This window comes from Macaca thibetana, chromosome 7 (assembly GCF_024542745.1).
Source record: "Macaca thibetana thibetana isolate TM-01 chromosome 7, ASM2454274v1, whole genome shotgun sequence".
In the NCBI taxonomy this organism is placed as follows: domain Eukaryota; kingdom Metazoa; phylum Chordata; class Mammalia; order Primates; family Cercopithecidae; genus Macaca; species Macaca thibetana.
The window spans coordinates 36,573,245-36,594,579 of NC_065584.1; the positions used below are offsets into that span (position 1 = coordinate 36,573,245).

Sequence of the window (21,335 nt, forward strand, 5' to 3'; positions counted from 1 at the left end):
AACAAATTAAGGATCTTGTATATGTCAAATGTTATATTGACGAGACGCAAGAATAAACACCCTGTGGCTTCGGAGAAGTTTTTCCTTTCAAGAAAGGTAACTGGAAGTGGTTTTTTCCTTTCTGGATGATGATGTGTGTGGAATGCAGCCCAGAACTACAGGCAACTGTCTCTCACCTGAAAAGGAAGCGGGCACACAGAGGTTGGAGTTGAGAAAATTACAGATACACAGAGCTGAAGTAACATGAATAACCCAATCCTGAAAGCTCAGTTTCATTTTGTAGTGAGCCAGTTTTCTGTTCCAGCAACTTTTAAGTTTTTGCTTTCTTGAAATTGTTAACCCAATTAAATTAACATTATAGAATTCACTGCTTAAATAAATCCTGTTTCATAGTGCAAATGTAGAAAAGGAGTCTCTCCAATTTACAAGATAGACAAATTTTTCTCTAAACAAAGGTGCACCTTAGACATTTGTACTACACTGTAGAGTTACCACTGCAACATTTGCGGAATTTTGTATTATTAATTGGTATACAACTGAGAAGTGGTGTGCGGTGCATTATTAATGAGTAAACTCATTAGCAGTACAGCCGACACTTTAAAAAACACAGGTTTGAACTGCATGGGGCAACTTACATGTGAATTTTCTTCCGTCTCTGCCATACTTGACAGTAAGACCAACTCTTCCTCTTCCTCCTCAGCCTATTCAATGTGAAGGCGATGAGGATGAAGACTTTTATGATGATCCGCTTCCACTTACTGAATAGTAAATATATTATGATTAACATTTTCTTTTCTCTAGCTTACATTATTGTAAGAATATAGTATATAATACATATAACATACAATCAATCAACTGTTTATTGGTAAGAGTTCCAATCAACAGTAGGCTATTAATAGTGTGAAAAACATGAACCTGAAAGAGCCAATTCTTCCAGATGAATCCCAAGTGGCTAATTGGCCCTGGATTTAAAATGGAGCCAAGCAGCCATTTGCTGACTGGGATCGCACAGAAACTCTAAGTTCCCTGACAACCCATACCTTTTTATCTTTGGAACTATCAGAGCTCACCTGAGCCAACCAATCAAGGCTCCATTGTATTGACCAATCAGAACTGAGCAAGTTTCAATTCTTCATTTGCATAAAAGGACCTGATTGGGAACCTTGGGTAGGAACTTTTGCTATAAAATCTCAGTCTTGGGCCCCGTGCGGGGCTCACGCCTGTAATCCCAGCACTTTGGGAGGCTGCCCGGGGAAGATCACCTGAGGTGGGGAATTCGAGATCAGCCTGACCAACATGGAGAAACCCCGTTTCTAATAAAAATACAAAAATTAGCCAGGCGTGGTGGTGCATGCCTGTAATCCCAGCTACTCGGGAGGTTGAGGCAGGAGAATCGCTTGAATCCGGGAGGCAGAGGTTGTGGTGAGCCGAGATCGTGCCATTGCACTCCAGCCTGGGCAATGAGCGAAACTCCGTCTCAAAAAATAAAAATAAAAAAATAACACCCCAGTCTTCCCTTTGTTCTCTGGGACGTACCTCCATTTTACACCAAATGCTGCATTTCCCCAGTTTGCAAATTGTTCACTGAAATAAAGTCTCTTTCCTCCAAATTCAAGATAGCCTTTGTTCGCAGGAGTTGGTTTGGAGAAGTCAAAAGTTATACACAGATTTTCAACTGTGCCAGGTGTTGGCACCCCTAATCTCTGCATTGTTCAAGGGTCAACTCTATTACAAACACACAGAGGCACTATTGGGTATCTGGTTAAGTTCAGTGTTACCCTGGGATGCCGACTTTATATGATAAAGACAGGTCAAGAATATTTGCTTTAAGATGAGGAGTATTTTATATAGGCCAGTTGCTTCTGCATCCGTAAACAGTGCTCTCAGAAGAAAAAAGGAACCTCGGACTGAAAGATGACTTTTCCCTTTGGGCATGGTTCACTGGGCACTGAAACTGAACGGAATCTTTAAAAGTTTCACAGACAAGGTAGATTCATCTCGTTATTTGCTGTCAATGCTTATCTTGAGAAATTGCAAAGCAACCTAGGGATCCTCTTGCATTAAATTACATTTTCCCAAGGATGAAGCTTAATTATATTCAGTCGCCTTGGATAAGCACATATGAAGGAGGAATTTTTTTTTTTTTTTTTTTTTTTTTTTTTTTTGAGACAGCATCTCGCTTTGTCACCCAGGCTGGAGTGCAGTGGTTTGATCTCAGCTCACTGCAACCTTCGCCTCCTGGCGGAGTGATCTTCCCACCTCAGCTTCCCAAGTAGCTGGGACTACAGGCACACACGACCGTGCTCGGCTAATTTTCAAATTTTTCTGTAGAAAAGGGGTCTCTATTGCCCAGACTGAGAAAAAATATTTTATGTAAGTGCTGATTAAATACCCAGGAAGCCACCATTCTGTCATGCCCTTAACTTCACAAAGTGTTGCTTTCCACTCTACCCCAGGGAAAAACACACCTAACATGGCAAGATTCATTGGCTACAGTTCAGCAAAACATTCTTGGATCCTTTAGGAGGAAAAATCTTACATAAACTGCACTTTAAGAATAAGGTTGTGCAGGATCTGGATTTAAAAAGAAAAAAAAAAGGATAAGGAAGAAGTTTTATGGGACCTAAATTTCATGTCAATAGCCCTTTGAATCTCTGGCTTTACGATGAATGCAACTTATCCAGGGAATGCTTCTCTTTGAAGATGTGTTTTATGCCACTGTGACCCTAGAAGAAAGATACCAAATTATTTGAACTCTGATGCAAAAGGCATATAATCTGTATCCTGCTGGTTCTGGTTCTAATAGTTAAAATGATGCATTAAAGGATTATAAGTGATTTAATCAAGAATATGTCTATTCTCATTTTAAATTAGCTTGCATTTTCTTTAAGTATATGTGAAATCACTGAGTTATTACACACTGCAAATATAAACAAGTTTGTACCTGCCTGATTTTGAAGACCATAATCCAAATGTTCTTTCCATTTTCTGTATGGTAATTTAGTCTGTGATTGAACACACATTTTTATCCTACATGTTCCATCTAATATTGTTAATATGTAACATCCAGATAAATTCAGAAGATACAAACTACAACCCTTGTACTAAGAAAAGTGTGAAACAGACTATCTTTTAACATGAAGTATAATATATGCTTTTGATCTACTGTAAGCTGAAGCACATGTTTACAGGCCAAAGCTTGTTTAAAATTATTTCAGAACCAAGTGTGAACATGCCATACAGAACTTAATATAGTGTACTCTAATTTTTCTCAATTTGACAAAAAATGGACAGAAAGCAAAATGAAAAAAAATTTATTTCCTCAGTGTTTTATCCACTGTCAATACTGTATTTTTGATGCAATATATTTGCCAAAAAAACTCAGCCTTTATTTTCCATTTTAAACAACTACAATATTTACAAGCTGTTCAGAATAACACTCAGACACACACACAGTCACAGGCACACGTAAGTACATATGTCCTTATCTCTGGTTTATGCTGAATGCTGGTAAAGGCCATGAACTTTCCAGAGCCCATGATCAGAAAAGGAAAACCCATTTTCCTTTCTTACGTTCACTTTCCTAGAATCATTTTCAATATTCCTCCTTCCATTTCCTCATGCTGAGCTCATTGCCAGACTTGTATAGGGTTAAATCAGTTTTTACATTTTACTTTTATTTAAACCACAAGCTTTTGAAAAGCATAAGCAGACATGATCCCCCCACCCATTTCTATTATTTTGGTTGTAGAATCAAGCTTCATATATAAAAAGTCTTGTTCAATCACAAGTACACTAAACCCAAGAGTCATCTGGAGCAGCCATCTTATGCTCTATTACTACTCTGCTCTGAATTCCGGGGCACCACCTCATTGTGCAGGTAACACCCAGGAATTCATCCCCATCACAGTGTTAGATGACCTTTGTTCCTTTCTAGCTTGGCTCCACTGAATCATAAATTGTCAGGTACAGAGCTGAGGCATAAGAAAAAAGGTGTAACCCTATATAATAGGTATAAGTCTTAGAACGGAGTTGTCATATAACTTTGTGGTGACGATCAGCTCTAGTTCCACCAAACAATGTGAGGTTGATTCCATAAAATGGCAGATAATGAAATTCAACTCACAAATGTAAGTTATTTATCTTAATTCAGAAAGAGTATGTGGCTTGTAGGCAATAAACTGTTATACATAATTCTTGACAGATGACTCTGGTGAGGTGATTCAAAGAAGAAAATATACTTCTGTTTCAAGCACTTACTCCACTCATATCCTACCTGATTTATTTGTATAATAATTAATTCCTTTCCAATTGCAATTCTTCCTAGACATTTAACAAGTAAAAATAAGACAGACTGGGTGCATATCAACCAAATTAAGAAAAAAAAGATAAATGAAGAAAAGGATTGGCTTTTTAATACTTATTTTTAAAAAGCCACATTCAATGCAATATTAGAATTATGCTGTCCCAATGCATGGTAGTATCTAATTTTCTTCTTCCTCAACACCAATAAAGCAATATCCACGTAAGACTGAAACAGAATGTCCAAAGTCCATTAGCAAGTTCCATGTACCACATAAGGCTTGACTGACGTTATTCTCTCCACTAATCTTTGAATTAAAGGAAAAGCCTCTAGAATAAAAAGGGACATTTTATACCTTATCTAAACCATGTATCCTATCAAAAGAGAAAATTAACTGGGTCTGTTTCCAAAGTAACTTTATATGATTACATTACACAGAAAAAGAATACAAATGAATAATGAGGACTTAAAAAACAAACCACACACACACCCCAGAAAAGGCTTTGTCCATATTCATGAAAAATTAATTAAAATAAATATACATGAAATTAACAATCTGGACAGCAGTTTATAGTTAAGTAGCTAGTAAATACAAGTTCAAATAATTCTGACAAAATCATTATTACCTTTTTCTCAAGTCACATATTTATTTAGGCGGAAAAATGCTTGAAAGCTAGCTATACGAAAAGGACATTTTTAGACACTGGGTGAATCTTCAGCTTAAAAGGCCCAGTGCTGGATGAATGACTCACAACAGCAATCCACCAAATGCAGAGCTGCTAAGCAGAGGCAGAAGGATGCTACTCAGAAGCAAGAGGAATTTATCAAGGCTAAGCTAACCTTGCTGAAAAATGTGAGGCTGAGTTTTATATTTTGGTATGTGATCGAAAAATAAACTCATTCAGAAAGAAAAACACATCTTCTTACTAGGTTTCCTACACAAAAACTTATATTTTCATTGCCTGACATTTAGTATACAGAGTAATTCTCCACATCTCACTTAGGATACAAACATTGTCTGACTACTTCTGTTTTAAGAATTAGAAGTATTTCAGATATACTTGAAATATTTTCCAAAATACTTCAAATCTAATAGAAATAGATTATCATCCTCCAGTAACAAAGTCAAAAAAGGCAGAACACTGGTTAAATTTGTCCACTCATTTCCTAAAAGGTAATCTCTTAAAAAATATACATACAGCCTCACCACTTACTCTTCCAAGTTCCTTAAATATCACCATCTTATGTTAATCTAGATTCTTGGAAAAATTAAAGTTCTTTACCAAAAGTCAACATTAAAGTTTTATCCAGTGTTGAAACTGGTGAAAAAGAGAGTTCATACCAAGGTATAAGTTGGAAGATTAACCAAAAGCTTAGTGAGGAGTTAAAAAATGTTTTTTTGCCACTGAATGAAAGAAATAAAGGAAAAAAAGGCAACAATTTATAACTCATTCCATGATTACCTTTCTCTCAAAAGAGGAGGTGGGAGAAGAATTAAACAAGATAAAACAAAGATTTCAATAGTACAATTCCATTAAAAGGAAATGAATAAAAAAGCTAGTATTTTAGTTACATCTTTTAACTTTCAAATTATGGAAATCAAAGCATTGGCAATTTATAAGCTAAAGACATTAATGTATGCTGAAGTCTTGTACCTAACTGAAAAGAGTTAAGCAGATAATCTAAACGAGTCACTTACTATTCTCTGGGGGGTGAGGGGTGAGGCAGGAACAAGAATTTATGATCAATTTAGTTAACACAAGTATGTTTATTTCCATATAATAATTTAGATCAAATTATTCTTAAGAATGAATCTTTCTTCAATTATCACCATTTCCCCGATGCAATTACTAGAAAAGTATTATGATTTTTAAAAGGTTGTCAGTTTTAGACTCTTAAGAAAAACAACAGGGCTTCTCTCAGGTTCTAATTTATAAACTCACTAAAGAATTATATGTTAACAAAATTCAACTTGTTTTGAGAAAAATATATACCAATTGTTACCCAAAATCAAAACCCAACATATATGTTCCATATAAAATCTAGTCTTGCATTTGAAATCTGACTTTTTTCAGAGTACGTGATGTGTTTAAATTTTTTTTTGGAGGAGGGCTAGAAATTAAAACATTCTAGCCCTTCTGATTAAATCATGTAAAGGTCAGATTTTTTTTTTCTGTGTGGGAAAATGAATTATCTTCCATCTAAGATTGAAAAGCCTCTACTTATCTCTTATCTAGGCAATGACCATGAAAAGATCATATTCACTTCAGGAAGGGAACAAGCAGCAGGGAACATAGTTCCTTTCAGAAGATTTTAAAAATATATGTATATAGAGAAATAGATTATAAATTCAGTTTCAGAAAAAAACCCTCCAAAACCGAAAACAACACTAAACTTCAATGGCATACTGTAGATCTGCCAAAATGAGGCAAATGCAGAATATAATGACAGTATCAGAAAAATACATTTTTAAATGGTCAATTTAGAAAGGGTACCTTTGTACAAAGGTTCAGTAAATCATTTCACAAGTATTTTTAAACAGTAAATTTTGTAAAGTGTGAAGTCTATGGAAATGTCAACACAAGGCACATTAGGTTCTGGATGACCACAGAAGTTTAAAATTAGAAAAAGGGAAAATAAATAGGTTTTAAAGTGGAAATGCAGTAAGATTTGTATGTTCACTATTTACTTTCTTAGTTTTCATTCCTTCTACTGTAATGTTATGCTATAATGTGAGATCTACATCAGAATTAGTAGGAAAAACAGCTTCTCTCTTCTGTCACCTCCACAAAAGATACTTTAAATCTGTACTGTCTAATAGAGTAACCACTACTTACATGTAGCTACTGAGTACTTGAAATATGGCTAATGACCTATGATGAAATAGTAATACTTTGACTATACTGGATTAAACAAAATGTGTCATTAAAATTAATTTTACCTGTTTCTTTCAATGTTCTGTTCACAAGGGGTAGAAAGATGGCTGCTCCTAAATGCTCAGAGGAGATGTACAATTTTCTTTGGAGTTTCACACCAAAAGGGAAAATTTTATCAAGGATTTAAAAAAATGCTAAATTTGCAAATTAAATCTAAATTGAAGTTCCCATATCACCCAATTGTAAATATGAGTAATATATTTCCCTGAATATACACTTTAAAAAAAAATAAAATTTAAGTTATGACACAACATATGAATTAAGTCAATTTCACAGTTATAAATATTTCAATTTACAGCTACACACTATAAATTACAAGAAATAAAATTCAAGTAACAGAAAAAGAGGGGAAAAATAAAAAGCAAAATTATTAAAGAAGGATTTAATAACAATAACTGCACCATTTGGATAATTTTATTTGAAAAAAATTTTACTTGATTAACTGAACTGCATGTGAATAACTTCAAGAGCTAGAAACTCATAAATAAAAGGCAATCGAGCCTTTCTTTAAATTCCTGGACATTCATCTGCTTCTTAAATAAAAGTGTTTTCTTCCCAGAAGCACGCCCAGCAGAGCTTGCCCTGGTGGAGAGAAGCAGAGCGCGTGGGCTCCTCTGAGATGTAGACACAGGAGCTGGCAGTGGTGTTCACACGACCGATCCGCTGACTATTGGCTCTGGGCAATGTCAATGATGAAGCTATGTATATCTTGAGATTCCATATTCCCTTTAAAGAAAATATCCAATGTCCTGGCATGAAGTACACACTACTAACAGAAAAATGAGCAGCACAGTTCCTGCTACCTATGTTTATAAGGAAAGGGAAGGGGCTAATCCCAAAGGCAATTTAAATAATGGTATTTTATTTTTATATATAAATAAATGATCTGAGAAATCTCAGACTTTAGTGCATTGCTGTAAAAAATTAGTGCAGTTTTTTCATTAAAGTTTTTAGCGCTCAAGGAATAAGATAAATCTATGTCTGTTCATAGTCTCTTTCACTGTACATTAAACTTTTATACTGCTATAAGTCAAACGGAACATTTCTACACTTGTCTGTTTTTAAAAATTAAGGTAAATGAATTTCATGTTCTATGACAAAACATGGCAATTATTTTTGGCAAAGAAATTAGAAAAATATGAGATCATAGTTTAGAAATGAAGAGTTTGTTGATTTAAAGCATAGGCAATGCGTAGGAAAAACTTTTTTTAAGGATGTATTTTAACAGAACTTTATCCTTCATGCAAAATGTTTTCTCGGCAGCTAACTTAAAAAAATATTTCAGCTTTATTTGGGGATGGAGACAGTGACAGGAGTCAGGGTGAGGGGCAAAGGAGAGGCGCTTAACCAAGCTCATTCTGTTTTCAGTCTCTCCCACATAGGATCAAAGTGATACTTGCAGGCATCTTCTGCTCGCTCCTCTCTTTTTCCAATGCCTTGGAATTGAGAGGGAAAAAGAAATGTCTTTATAAAACACTGGCTCACACTTCAGCCCCAAGTTCTAGTACCCCAGTTTCAATTACAGTCACATATTTATCATCAATCTGGACCAGAAGTACTGCCTTGTCGATGTGGGATCTAGTACCTGGATCTCTGCTGCAAGGCACCCATCGGTGAATCACCTAATGATTTAGAATAAAATAAGAAGTTAGTGCTGGAGACCTGGAATATACTCGCAAACTCTTACCCTCACCTAGGATTAGTAGTAGCAATTTTGTCTGAAAATTATACATAAGTATAAAATCAGCTAAAACCATGCATCCAAGTGAGGCGGACCTCAAAAAAGGCAGAGCCCCAGACCGCTAGCTTGTAAAAGAACTTACATGGCCTTCCATGCCCTCCTGCGGACTCCAGTCTTTCCAGCTATTTCTTCCAGCTTTTAACCGAAGTCCTTCATCAGGCCACTGTAGCTCTTTCCTTTTAGATAGGTTGATCCCTTCCAGAATTTGACTGGGATCTACAATCTACATGGTAAATAAAAACATTTCCAATTCTTTTTTTTCTTGATGATGAAAAATTACATAATCTCAAACAAAATGTTTTTCACAGGACTCTGTGTCTCAAGTTATTTTTTAAATTCCTATAATGAAATTAAAAAAAAAATCTGAAGAGCTACCTATTGAATTCTTTTCAGTCTCTGGTAGACCTCACTGCAATGGGCATGTGACAATGGCTGAACAAGGAACATGTATCACCACCACAAAAACCATTTGCTTTCAGCTTTTAAGTTTGAAGCAATTTTTCCCCAACATTCAAAAATATTCTAGTCTTGAGACAAAGTGAGATAAGGTGTGTTTTCACAAGAGTCCTTCATTCAACAAATAAGAAATAAAAACCAATAAGCAACAAAAACAGCACAAGACCACCTCTGGGCTTACTTACTTGGACTCTGTAAATCACTTCTCCCTTTCTGGCATGTGAATTATTGGCAGGACTTAAAGTGTTGCCTGGCTGTGCATCAGTGGCACTGCTCTGACCTCCCTCTGTTGCAAGAAAGCCCACGAGAGTGTGATGTTTGCAGGCTGGGATGCTTTGGCTGGAGCTGCTGGAGGAAGGGAGGCCGTGCTGCACACAGGCCAGGCCACTCTGAACTGAGGGTTCCATTTGGTTCACCATCGACAGTCGGGATTGGATGGATGATGGCAAGTTTCGAAGCGATATCTGACTGGTGGAAGAGCGCCGACAAGGCACAAACCCAGTGGTGGACATCCGGAGGGACGAATGCCGGCTGCTGTAGCAGTAGGAAGACTGGCTGGCTACTGAGGCCCGGGCAGGAGACTGTCTGACCAGGCCCGATTGCACAGAGTGAGAGCTGTGGCTAGTGCCTAGGAGGAGAAACAGCAGCACTCACTCAAAGTAGAATGACTCAGACACAATACTTTTTTGCAGCTTCTAAGACTTTTTCCCCTAAGCAATTAATTGGTGAATTGATAGAACTTAATGTTTATGCCTAAAACTTTTAAAGTTAAGAAAAGAAATATGTATCTGAGATCTGTTTTCTTCTGTGGTTTCTGTAATATATTTTTTATTTGCTAAAGTTTTTTAAAGTTCAAATTCTGGGGCATACGAAAGATATAATTAATAACTAAATATTTTACAGCAAATATCAGGACTTAAGGTTGTAATAAATCCTAAAATATGTTTCACAGAAATATTTTAAAAGAACAAGAATACTTCCATAATATATCAGAAATGAAGTATCTCATGGAAATGAGAAGGTCAGAAGGATTTACTAAGAAATACTGCATTATCTCACTTGTGGAATCTGAAAAACCCAAACTCACAGAAGCAGAGAGCAGAATGGTGGTTGCCAGGGGCTGGGGAAGAGGAGGTGTTGATCAAAGGATCAAAATTCCAGTAAGTCAAGAGGAACAAGCTCTGGAGGTCTATTGTACAGCCTGGGAACTAGCGTTAATAATAATGTGTTGTATGCTTAAAAATTGCTGAGTAGCTCCTAAAATGTTCTTACCACAAAGAAATAAGTATATGAGGTGATGGATATGTTAACTAGCTTAATTTAATCATTTCACAATATATTCACATATCAAAACATGATGTTGTATACCATAAATACATATAATTTTTGCCAGTTAAAAAAGAGAAATATTTATTAAGGCCCTACTATGTGGCAAGCTCTATAACTACTATTTTTCAAAGTATAGTATTACTGCCCTTTCAACTTCTACCAAGGAAAAGCTACACTGCCTATAGAGAGACAGTGAATACCACGCACTACTAAATAGGAATGATCAGTGGCACTGAAAAGCAGGTTCTTCTGCCTTTTTCAAGTGGCTTGATATAATTCTTCGGACTTGTCTTTTTCTTGACTTATAAGAGTAATGTAAAATTAATTACATTGAAAACATAGTTACATGTACTTTTTACCTGAAAAGAAAAAGAGCTCATCAAGGTAAGAACAAAAAGTACATTTAAAGAACACTGAAAGTTTTAGGTTTTCACTCAGAAGCAAAAAAAGAACATCCAAAATGTTGATCTAACAGGTCTCTTCACTTAAATCCCATTGGAATATATCTTTAAATTTAATAAATGTCTTTAAATTTAATAAATGTCTTTAAATTTAAGTAAATGTCTTAGAACTTCATCTGATTCATGTGAAGCAATCAGGGGGGCAGTCGGGGAGAGGATCAACTTCTCCATCTGGCTGGATCAACTGCCCAGCCATATGGAAACAGTTGAGACCTTATTCCTTCTGCACACCAGGTGGATTGCGGATCTCATGTCAAAGGGAAATTAATAAAAGCATACTTTGAGGGCCTAGGGACAGGGAAAATTTTCTTAATTAGGACATAAAAAGTACTAATGATAAAATAAACGATTAGTAAGTTGTTCTCACTAAAATTAAGGACTTCTCATCAGAAGAAGGCAAGTAACTCTTCACAGTAGGAGAATGAAAAGACAAGGGACAGCATGGGAAAAGATATCTGTGGTACAGAAAACTGAAAGAGCTCAAATCCAGAATATAAAACACAAATCAATAAGAAAAAGATAACCAAATAGAAAAATAGGCAAAAGATGTAACTAGGCACTTTAGAAAGGGGAGCTGCTGATAAATTCATTAAACACTTCCATTCTTAGGTATCAGAGTAATGCAAATTAAAAGAATAAAATTAAAGACCACCCCTTCTCCTGCCACCCTGGAGCAAGCCTGGAGCAAGCAAGAGCAGAGGCAGGAACTGACAATCTTCAAACTTACTAATCATTTATTTTGTCATTAGTACTTTTTATGTGCTAATTAAGAAAACTGTCCCTGTCCCTAGGCCCTCAAAGTATGCTTTTATTAATTTCCCTTTGACATGAGATCTACAATCCACCTGGTATGCAGAAGGAGTAAGGTTTCAACTGACTCCACATGGTTAAAAACAAAACAAAACCTTTCTGGAAAGATTTTTGGTATTATATATCAAGAGTCTTATTCTCATAAGCTTTGGCCTAGTGATTTCATTTTTAAAGTCTCTGACCAATGAAAATAATAAATGATTTTGACTTATATACAAAGATCATTACAACATTATGTTAGAAGAAAAACCAAGTCATTGTCTAACAGGGGAGAAGTTAATTATAATAGTTAAATATTGTTAGCCTTTAAAAATTATATTTTCAGCTGGGCATGGTGGCTCATGCCTGTAATCTCAGTACTTTGGGAGGCCAAGGCGGGCAGATCACAAGGTCAGGAGACCGAGACCATTCTGGCTAACATGGTGAAACCCCGTCTCTACTAAAAACACACACAAAAAAAATTAGCTGGGCATGGTGGCATGCACCTGTAGGCCTGGCATTCACCTGTAGGCCCAGCTACTCAGGAGGCTGAGGCAGGAGAATGGTGTGAACCCAGGAGGTGGAGCCTGCAGTGAGCCGAGATCATACCACTGCACTCCAGCCTGGGCAACAGAGTGAGACTCCATTTCAAAAAATAAAAAATAATAAAAATAAAAATAAAAATTATATTTTCAAAGAATCCTTAATATACTAAAATGTTTACATTGAATTATCAAGTTTTAAAAGTATATATACAAATAAATATATATTTTATATATATAAAATAATATGAACAAATGGAGTAATGTACAACTTGGAATAAAAAAAATTCTATTTCTGGGCCGGGCGTGGTGGCTCATGCCTGTAATCCCAGCACTTTGGGAGGCCGAAGTGGGCAGATCACGAGGTCAGGAGATCGAGACCATCCTGGCTAACACGGTGAAACCCTGTCTCTATTAAAATTCAAAAAATTAGCTGGGCGTGGTAGCGGGCGCCTGTAGTTCAAGCTACTCGGGAGGCTGAGGCAGGAGAATGGTGTGAACCCAGGAGGCAGAGCTTGCAGCGAGCCGAGATTGTGCCACTGCACTCCAGCCTGGGCACCAGAGCCAGACTCCGTCTCAAAAAAAAAATTCTATTTCTGAATTTCCAAGTAGATCACATATATATACTAATCAGCCTCTATGGCTAAGAAGCTAACGTTAGACATATAACTTTGTTTCATATTACCTAGTGTTGGAGGATAAGATGTGACAGGTGGGTGGAGTCCAGTTCCTGATCCCTGCCCAGGATTTGCAGTGCTTCCCTGGGACACGTTGCTGTGGGGATCATTGGCGGTAGTTGCGCTGTTACCAGTGCAGGAAGTCCCGCCTCCAGTATCAGAATCTTCAATATTGCCACCACTGTTACATCCAGCTCCGCAACCTTTCCTAAGCCTAGGAACAAATACCAAAGTAGGAAGCATTATCCCAAGATCCCAAGGAACAAAAAAACTCATTACGTTTTCAAAGAATGGCTTAATTAAGAACTATACCCATCATATTCACTGCCTCAAATCTTTTATAAACTCTATTATCTGTCCTGCACCATAATAAAGAACCATATATAACTCAGTTGTACCATTAAGATCATAGCTGGAAGTGGAATTTTTATTTATTTATTTATTTTTTTTGGGGGGGGGGGGGACGGAGTCTTGCTCTGTCACCAGGCTGGAGTGCAGTGGTGCAATCTTGGCTCACTGCAACCTCGACCTCCCGGTTCAAATGATTCTCCTGCCTCAGCCTCCCGAGTAGCTGGGACTAGAGGTGCCCGCTACCATGCCCAGCTAATTTTTGTATTTTTAATAGAGACGGTGTTTCATCATGTTAGCCAGGATGGTCTCGATCTCTTGACCTTGTGATCTGCCCACCTCAGCCCCCCAAAGTGCTGGGATTACAGGCGTAAGCCACCGCGCCAGGCCTGGAAACAGAATTCTTACCAGTGCCAACGTCTGTTCAGTGACTCTGAAGTATGTAACCCCTGAAAACCTAATTCATTTATACTGTTAATATACTACACTTGAAGAGAGGTGCTGAAATCATTTTTTCCTATTTTTAAAAAATGGAGAGTGACTAAGCAAACAAGGACAATTGGGCACTCTATGCCATTTGTCTTAGGGGGAAAGAACCTCTTTAAGGTAATTCCAGCATATTAGATCTTTTTTGGAAAGAAAATTTCTTTGAACACTCCCCTGGCTTATATTGTGCCTTCTGTTTGGGCAGAGATTGAACATTTGAGAGTTTGCTAATTTAATTGCCAGATTTGGTTTTCTTAAGCTATATTTAAGAATCTGAACAACACTTATGTTCTGCAATATTTCTTCATCATCCAAACTATGATGTTCCTACACCAGACATCATAATTTACTAGACAAAAGACAAAGAAAAAACATCATGTGAATATCTGAAAACACTGTAAATTTCAGATCTGAGTGAGAATGTATTGTTAAAAAGTCAGTAGTATCTCTGTATTGCCATCAAGTCTCAATGTGTTCAGAGTGCTCCCCCTAGTGTTGGAACAGAATGGTAAATCAGAAAAAGTAATCAACTTGCATGTTATGTTTTTCTCTTAATTTTCCGTTTGTATAGAAAAAATATCCAAATATTCTAATAGTGGTAATATAAAATAGAAAGTTAAAAAAAATTAAACAAATAAAGGGTATTTTCCAAGATTCTACCAAGTAACAGAGCAATGGTTCTTAAACCACAGTTATACATCATATTTATCTAATAAGATTTTGAAGGTAAGAATGCTCAGATTCTACTTCTTGAAGTTAAGAAATAATGGGTTCATATTGTACCATGGCATCTGTACTTTTTTCTACAAGCTTCCCAGGTGATGCACACTGCCTAGATTGACAGGGTCAGGAATACACCAGCACTGAATAATGCAATCCCTTGGCTCACCTGTGCCAGGTTGACACTATGAAGTTCCTGATATTTCCCAAGCTGATAGGACCCCCAAGAATGTCTTTAAGCTGTTCGTGGCTGTCAGAGTAAGAAGTTGTCAGGGGTGAGACAAAGATTGGGTAGCCAATAGGTTGATCACAGGATGAGTTTATCATGTTTCTCAGGGCTTGCTTTGCATTTTGGATGCTACCTCTCTCTGGGTTACGGTTACGTAGAAAAACAAGCTCCTGCTGTTGCCCTGCCCAAAGACCCCGGACACATTCCTTATTCACCTGAAAACCAGAACACAAGGGAATTAGGTTAAGGGGCCAAGAATAAAATTCACAGAAACAGAAGAGCAGAAATGGGAGGAATACAAAAGACATTATGATAACCAGTTGTGAAAAGCAGGGAACAAATATAAGTAGGTCACGTTTAAATAGGAGGTAATCAATTTCCCTTTGTCATTAGCAGATTGCTAAATAATAAGTATCTATAGAGCTCTTTCTTCATGCTCTGTCTTTAAAGTATTAAGTAAAATGAAGTCAATTTAGTTTTTTAAATTGGCAGAGCACTGATAAATAGGATAATAGGTATCTTTTATAGAAATGAGAGATAAATATTTAGAGTTGAAAGAATGTTTATGACATTTGTGGGCTGATTAATGTAAATTAAAAAATAAATAACTATAAACTATCAAAATTTCAGAAATTAAGTGTCTTAAAGCCCTGAGATGTTTAAAAAAACAAACAAACAAGAAAAAGTTAGAAAGAACTATTTAACTTCTGATCTCTATTAAGTACATGGTATGCTATCATTTTGCAACCTAGGAATCATATTATATTAGCAATATGGTGCTGACTTTTTAAAAAGAAATGCTGCTCAAATTGCATATATAAAAGATACAAGACCTGCCATTTAATGGATAAAAGACTGTCAAAACTGAAATAACCAAAAATTTTAAGGCTTTATGGCACATGAGAAACTTTCAGAGGACAGAATAAAGTACTGAAAAAAATAAGTCAAATCAAGTGCTCATAAACAAGAAAGACTAATGTAATATCGTCATTACTTTTTTTTTCTGTGAAAAAACTTTAAATCACTTTTTAAAAGTTTACATAAAGGCTGGGCGCGGTGGCTCACACCTGTAATTGTACAGCTTTGGGAGGCTGAGTCAGGTGGATCACTGGAGCCCAGGAGTGTGAGACCATCCAGGGCAACATGGCAAAACCCCATCTCTACAAAAAACACAAAAATTAGCTGGACATGGTGGTGCATGCCTGTAGTCCCAGCTTCTCGATAGGCTGAGGTGGAGGATCACCTGAGCCGAGGGAGGTCAAGAGCCTGCAGTTAGTCATGATCATGCCACTGCATTCCAGCCTGGGCCACAAAGTGAGACTCTGTCTTAAAAAAAAAAAATAAAAAATAAAAGTTTAAATCAAGTTATTCAACTTTTAATTTTTGGACACAAATAAATACCTCAAACACTTACTTTAATGACCCTGAAGCTCAGGTAGCGTCTGTTGAGCATGATGATTTTATACTCATTGGTGCCATCATCCATGACATGCCGCAGAGCAAGCAAGGAGGGAGAGTTGGCAAGTACTGCACTCCGCCACGCAGGGTCCCCTTCATGGGCTATTACGAGGTTTTTCTCATGAGATACTATGGCTTCATACAGCACAGTAGGGTCATCATATTCATCTGGAGAAGTAAAATGATCCTAAATACAAAAATAATATATAAATTTTTAAAGGAAAATAAGAGAACTGATAACTTCTACAGTTACTAAGTGAAAGTTCTTAAAAACTAGTTTAATATGAATACTTCAACACATGTTAATATTAGAGATAAATTATAGATTCTCAATCATACCTGGGTTAGGAATTAGCTCATTACTGCTATAATATTTTGGTAAATTCCTCAATCCAACCCTCTCCTCTAAGTTCCAGATGAATAAATATCATTTCTGGTTTTTATGTGTTTTGTTTTTCTCTTTCAAGTTGGTTTTTCATATCTTTGCTCATGTTTTTTTTCTGTTGAAGGATTACGTCACTATTAGCCAAGGAAGGCTAAAACTATATAAAAGGTCTCTATATTGTGTTTCTTTTTAACTAGGTATTTTTCGTATAAAGTCATATCTCTAAAATGGGTTCTAATATACCACTTTATCCTGCCTCTCATCTAGTTAAGATACAGCTCCAATCTATGAGCTTTGATCACAGATCTGCGGTCCTAGTCCTAGAGAAGTTGGTAAAGTTTTCTCGGAAAAGCCTCTTGGTCTTAATAACTACTCATTCATTTGATAGTTATTCAGTATTTACCATGTACAAGACTCTATGGCAGGCAGCATAGATGAAACAAAGAAGATACAAAATGTATCTCCCTATTATAAAACCCACACATTAACAGGGACAGGACATATACTGAAACAACCATAATATAAATCTGTAGTTTTGAAATGGTATATTAAAGAAATGTAAATATTATAGGCTGCTTTCATGCTTATAGTTGGGAGGTTGACAAATTTCTGTATCCAGGTAAAGTAATCCATTTGCACTCAAGTCAACTGACCAGAATTTGTGCTATGTGAAAGGAGAAGAGGGAGAGTAAGAGATCTATCTTAAGGATAGAGCCTGTTAGCTGGGGGGTTGAGATATGTGAGATAATACTGTACACATAAATAATGCTTCACAATATAAAATGTTCTACACTATTTCACTGGAATCTTACCACAATCTTGTCAAGTAGGTTGGGTTGATAATACCTGCATTTTTGATGTTTAAAAATTGAAGCTTAAAGATGCTTAATTGCTTCCTAAGTTTAGGAAGTTAGTAAATGCCAGGCAGAAGATTTTGGACCTTGAAGACTGGTATTCTGGAATAACTCAGTCAGACAAAATAAAGAAAAAAGAATAAAAGAAATGAACAGAGTCTTTGAGGAATATGGGATTATGAAAAGCAACCAAACTTACCAATTAATGACATTCCTGAGAGAGGAGGTGGAAAAGTAAACAACCTGAAAACCATGTTTGAGGGAATAACTCAAGAGCATTTCCCTAATCTTGCTAGAAAGGTAGACATCCAGGTACAAGAAATCTGAGAACAGCTGTGAGATACTATACAAAATGAACATAACGAGGCATACAATCACCAGGGTGTCCAAGGTCAATACTAAAGAAAAACTCTTAAAGATCAGATCACATACAAAGGAAATGCCATCAGGTTAATAGTAAACTTCTCAGAAGAAACTTTATAAGCCAGAAGAGATTGGGGCCTGTTTTCAGCATTCTTAAAGAAATTCCAACCAAGAATCTCACATCCTGCCAAACTAAGCTTCATAACTGAAGGAGAAACAAAATCTTTTCCAGACAAACAAGTGCTAAGGAAATTTGTTACCACTTGACCAGCCTTACGAGAGATCCTTAAGGGAGCTCCAAACATGGAAACAAATAATACCTGCTACCACAAAAACACACTTAAGAACACAGCCCACAGACCCTATAAAGCAACCACACAGTAGAACTATGAAGTAACCAGCTAACAACTTCATGATAGGACCAAAACCTCACATATCAATATTAACCTTGAATATAACACCCTACTTAAAAGACACAGAGTTGCAAGGTGGATTAAAAAAAAAAAAGATTCATTTGTCTGGTATCTTCAAGAGACCCATCTCACATGCAATGACACTCATAGGTGCAAAGTAAAGGGGTGGAGAAAGATTTATCATGCAAACAAACAAAACAAAAGAGCAGGGGTCACTATTGCTACATCAGATAAAATAGATTTTAACAACAGTAAAAATGAGCACAAAAGGTCATTACATAATGACAGAGGGTTCAATTTAACAAGAAGATATAACTGTCTTACATATATACGCACCCAACATTGGAGCAACCAGATTCATAAAACAAGGTTTTCTCGGCCTACAAAAAGACTTAGCCACAACAGTAATAGTAGGGGACTTCAATACCCCACTGACAGTGTTAGATCATTAAGGCAAAAAACTAACAAAGAAATTCTAGACTTAAATTTGACACTTGGCAGCCAACTGAATCTAATAGAAATCTACAGAATACTCCACCCATCAATCACAGACTACACATTATTTTTATCTGCACACAGAACATACCCTATGACTGACCACATGCCTGGCCATAAAGCAAGTTTCAATAAATTAAAAAAATCAAAATAAAAGTAACCATACTCTTGGACCACAGTGGAATAAAAACAGAAATCAATACCAAGAAGATCTCTCAAAACCACACAATTACATGGGAATTAAACAACTTTCTTGTGAATGACTTTTGCGTAAAAAAATGAAGTTAAAGCAGAAATAAAAAAAATTCTTTGAAACAAATGAAAACAGAGATACAACATGCCAAAATCTCCAGGATGCAGCATCTATGACAAACCTACAGCCATCATACTGAATGGGCAAAAGGTGGAAGCATCTCCCTTGAGAACCAGAACAAAACAAGGATGTCCACTCTCACCACTCCTATTCAACACAGTACCAGAAGTCCTACCCATAGCAATTAGACAGGGGGCAAAAAAAAGGCAAGCTAATCGGAAAATAAGTCAAAGTATCTCTTTTTGCTGCTGATATGATTCTATACCTAGAGAAGCGAGAAGACTCTGCCAAAAGGCTCCTGGAACTGATAAATGACTTCAATCAAGTTTCAGCATACAAAATCAGTGTACTAAAATCAGCAGCATTTCTATTAATCAATAATATTCAAGCCAAGAACCTGGAACTGTTGACTTCAATCAAGTTTCAGCATACAAAATCAGTGTACTAAAATCAGTAGCATTTCTATTAATCAATAATATTCAAGCTGAGAAGCAAATCAATAATGCAATCCCATCTACAATGCACTCACACACACACACACACACACACACACACACACACGAATACATCTAACCAAGGAGGTGAAAGATCTCTACAAAGAGAACTACAAAACACTGCTGAAGGAAATCAGATGTGACACAAATGGAAAAACATTCCATGCTTATGGACTGGATGAATCAATACTGTTAAAATGGCCATACTGCCCAAGGCAATCTACAGCTTTAATGCCACTCCTATCAAGCTACCAATGTAATTTTTCACAGAATTAGAAAAAGCTTCTAAAATTATATAGAACCAAAAAAGGAGCCTGAACAGCCAAAACAATTATAAGTAAAAAGAACAAAGCCAGAGGTATCACATTACCTGACTTCAAATTTTAAGGCTACGGTGACGAAAATAGCACAGTACTGGTAAGAGACAGACACACAGACCAATGGAACAGAATGAAGAACCCAGAAATAAAGCTGTACACCCACAGCCATCTGAGCTTCAACAAAGTTTTGAAAAAATACACAATGGAGAAAGGACTCCCTATTCAATAAATGGTGCTAGGGTAGCTGGCTAGCCACATGCAGAACAATGAAACCAGACTCCTACCTTTTACCATATACAAATATTAACACAAGATGGAATGGATTAAAGATTTAAATGTAAGACCTTAAAATATAAGAATCCTAGAAGACAATCTAGAAAACACCATGCTGGACATCAGCTTTGGGAAATAATTTATGACTAAGTCCTAAAAGCAATTGCAACGAAACCAAAAACTGACAAGTGAGACTTAATTAAACTGAAGAGCTTCTGCACAGGAAAAGAAGCTGTCAACAGAGTAAACTGACAACCTACAGGATGGGAGAAACTATTCACAAACTATGCATCCAACAAAGGTCTAATACCCAGAATCTATAAGGAACTTAATTCAATAAGCAAAAAACAACCCCATTAAAAAGTGGGCAAAAGACAAGAACAGATACTTCTCAAAATAAGACATACAAGCAGCAAACAAATGTGAAAAAAATGCTCAACAACATGAATCATCAAAGAAATGCAAATCAAAACCACCATCTCACACCAGTCAGAAAGACTATTATTAAAAAGTCAAAAAACAAGAGAGGCTGGCAAAGCTGAGGAGAAAAGGGAATGCTTATACACTGTTGAAATGCAAGTTAGTTCAGTCACTGTGGAACGCAGTTGGAGACTTCTCAAAGAAACATAACTACCATTTGACCCAGCAATCCCATTACTGGGTATAAATCCAAAAGAAAATAAATTGTTCTACCAAAAATACACATATACTCTTATGTTCATTGCAACACTATCCACAATAGCAAAGATGCAGAATCAACCTAGGTCCTCATCAATGGTAAATCTGATAAAGGAAATAAGGACTACTATGAAGCCATAAAAAAGAATTAAGTCACTTCCCTTTGCAGCAATATGGATGTGGATGGAGGCCATTATCCTAAGCAAATTAGGGTAATTCTTAGAAGGTACCTCTCTTCTAGGAATTGCCTTCAGCTAATGGAGCTACCTGGG

General features: G+C 36.5%; 1 protein-coding gene across 9 annotated transcripts in view; it reads right to left on the reverse strand.

Annotated features, from left to right (window-relative positions):
* Positions 1–3,297: 3,297 nt before the first annotated feature.
* PCNX1 (pecanex 1) overlaps positions 3,298–21,335 on the reverse strand; it is a 211,224-nt gene continuing 193,186 nt past the window's right edge. For all 9 annotated transcript variants that reach the window (XM_050797302.1, XM_050797310.1, XM_050797309.1 and 6 more), the window contains 6 exons: positions 16,432–16,662; positions 14,958–15,232; positions 13,243–13,448; positions 9,622–10,064; positions 9,063–9,203; positions 3,298–8,861 (listed from right to left, as the gene is read on the reverse strand). In XM_050797302.1, coding sequence (XP_050653259.1) covers positions 8,721–8,861; positions 9,063–9,203; positions 9,622–10,064; positions 13,243–13,448; positions 14,958–15,232; positions 16,432–16,662 — 1,437 coding nt within the window. In that variant the 3' untranslated portion in view covers positions 3,298–8,720. The remainder of the gene's footprint in view (positions 8,862–9,062; positions 9,204–9,621; positions 10,065–13,242; positions 13,449–14,957; positions 15,233–16,431; positions 16,663–21,335) is intronic.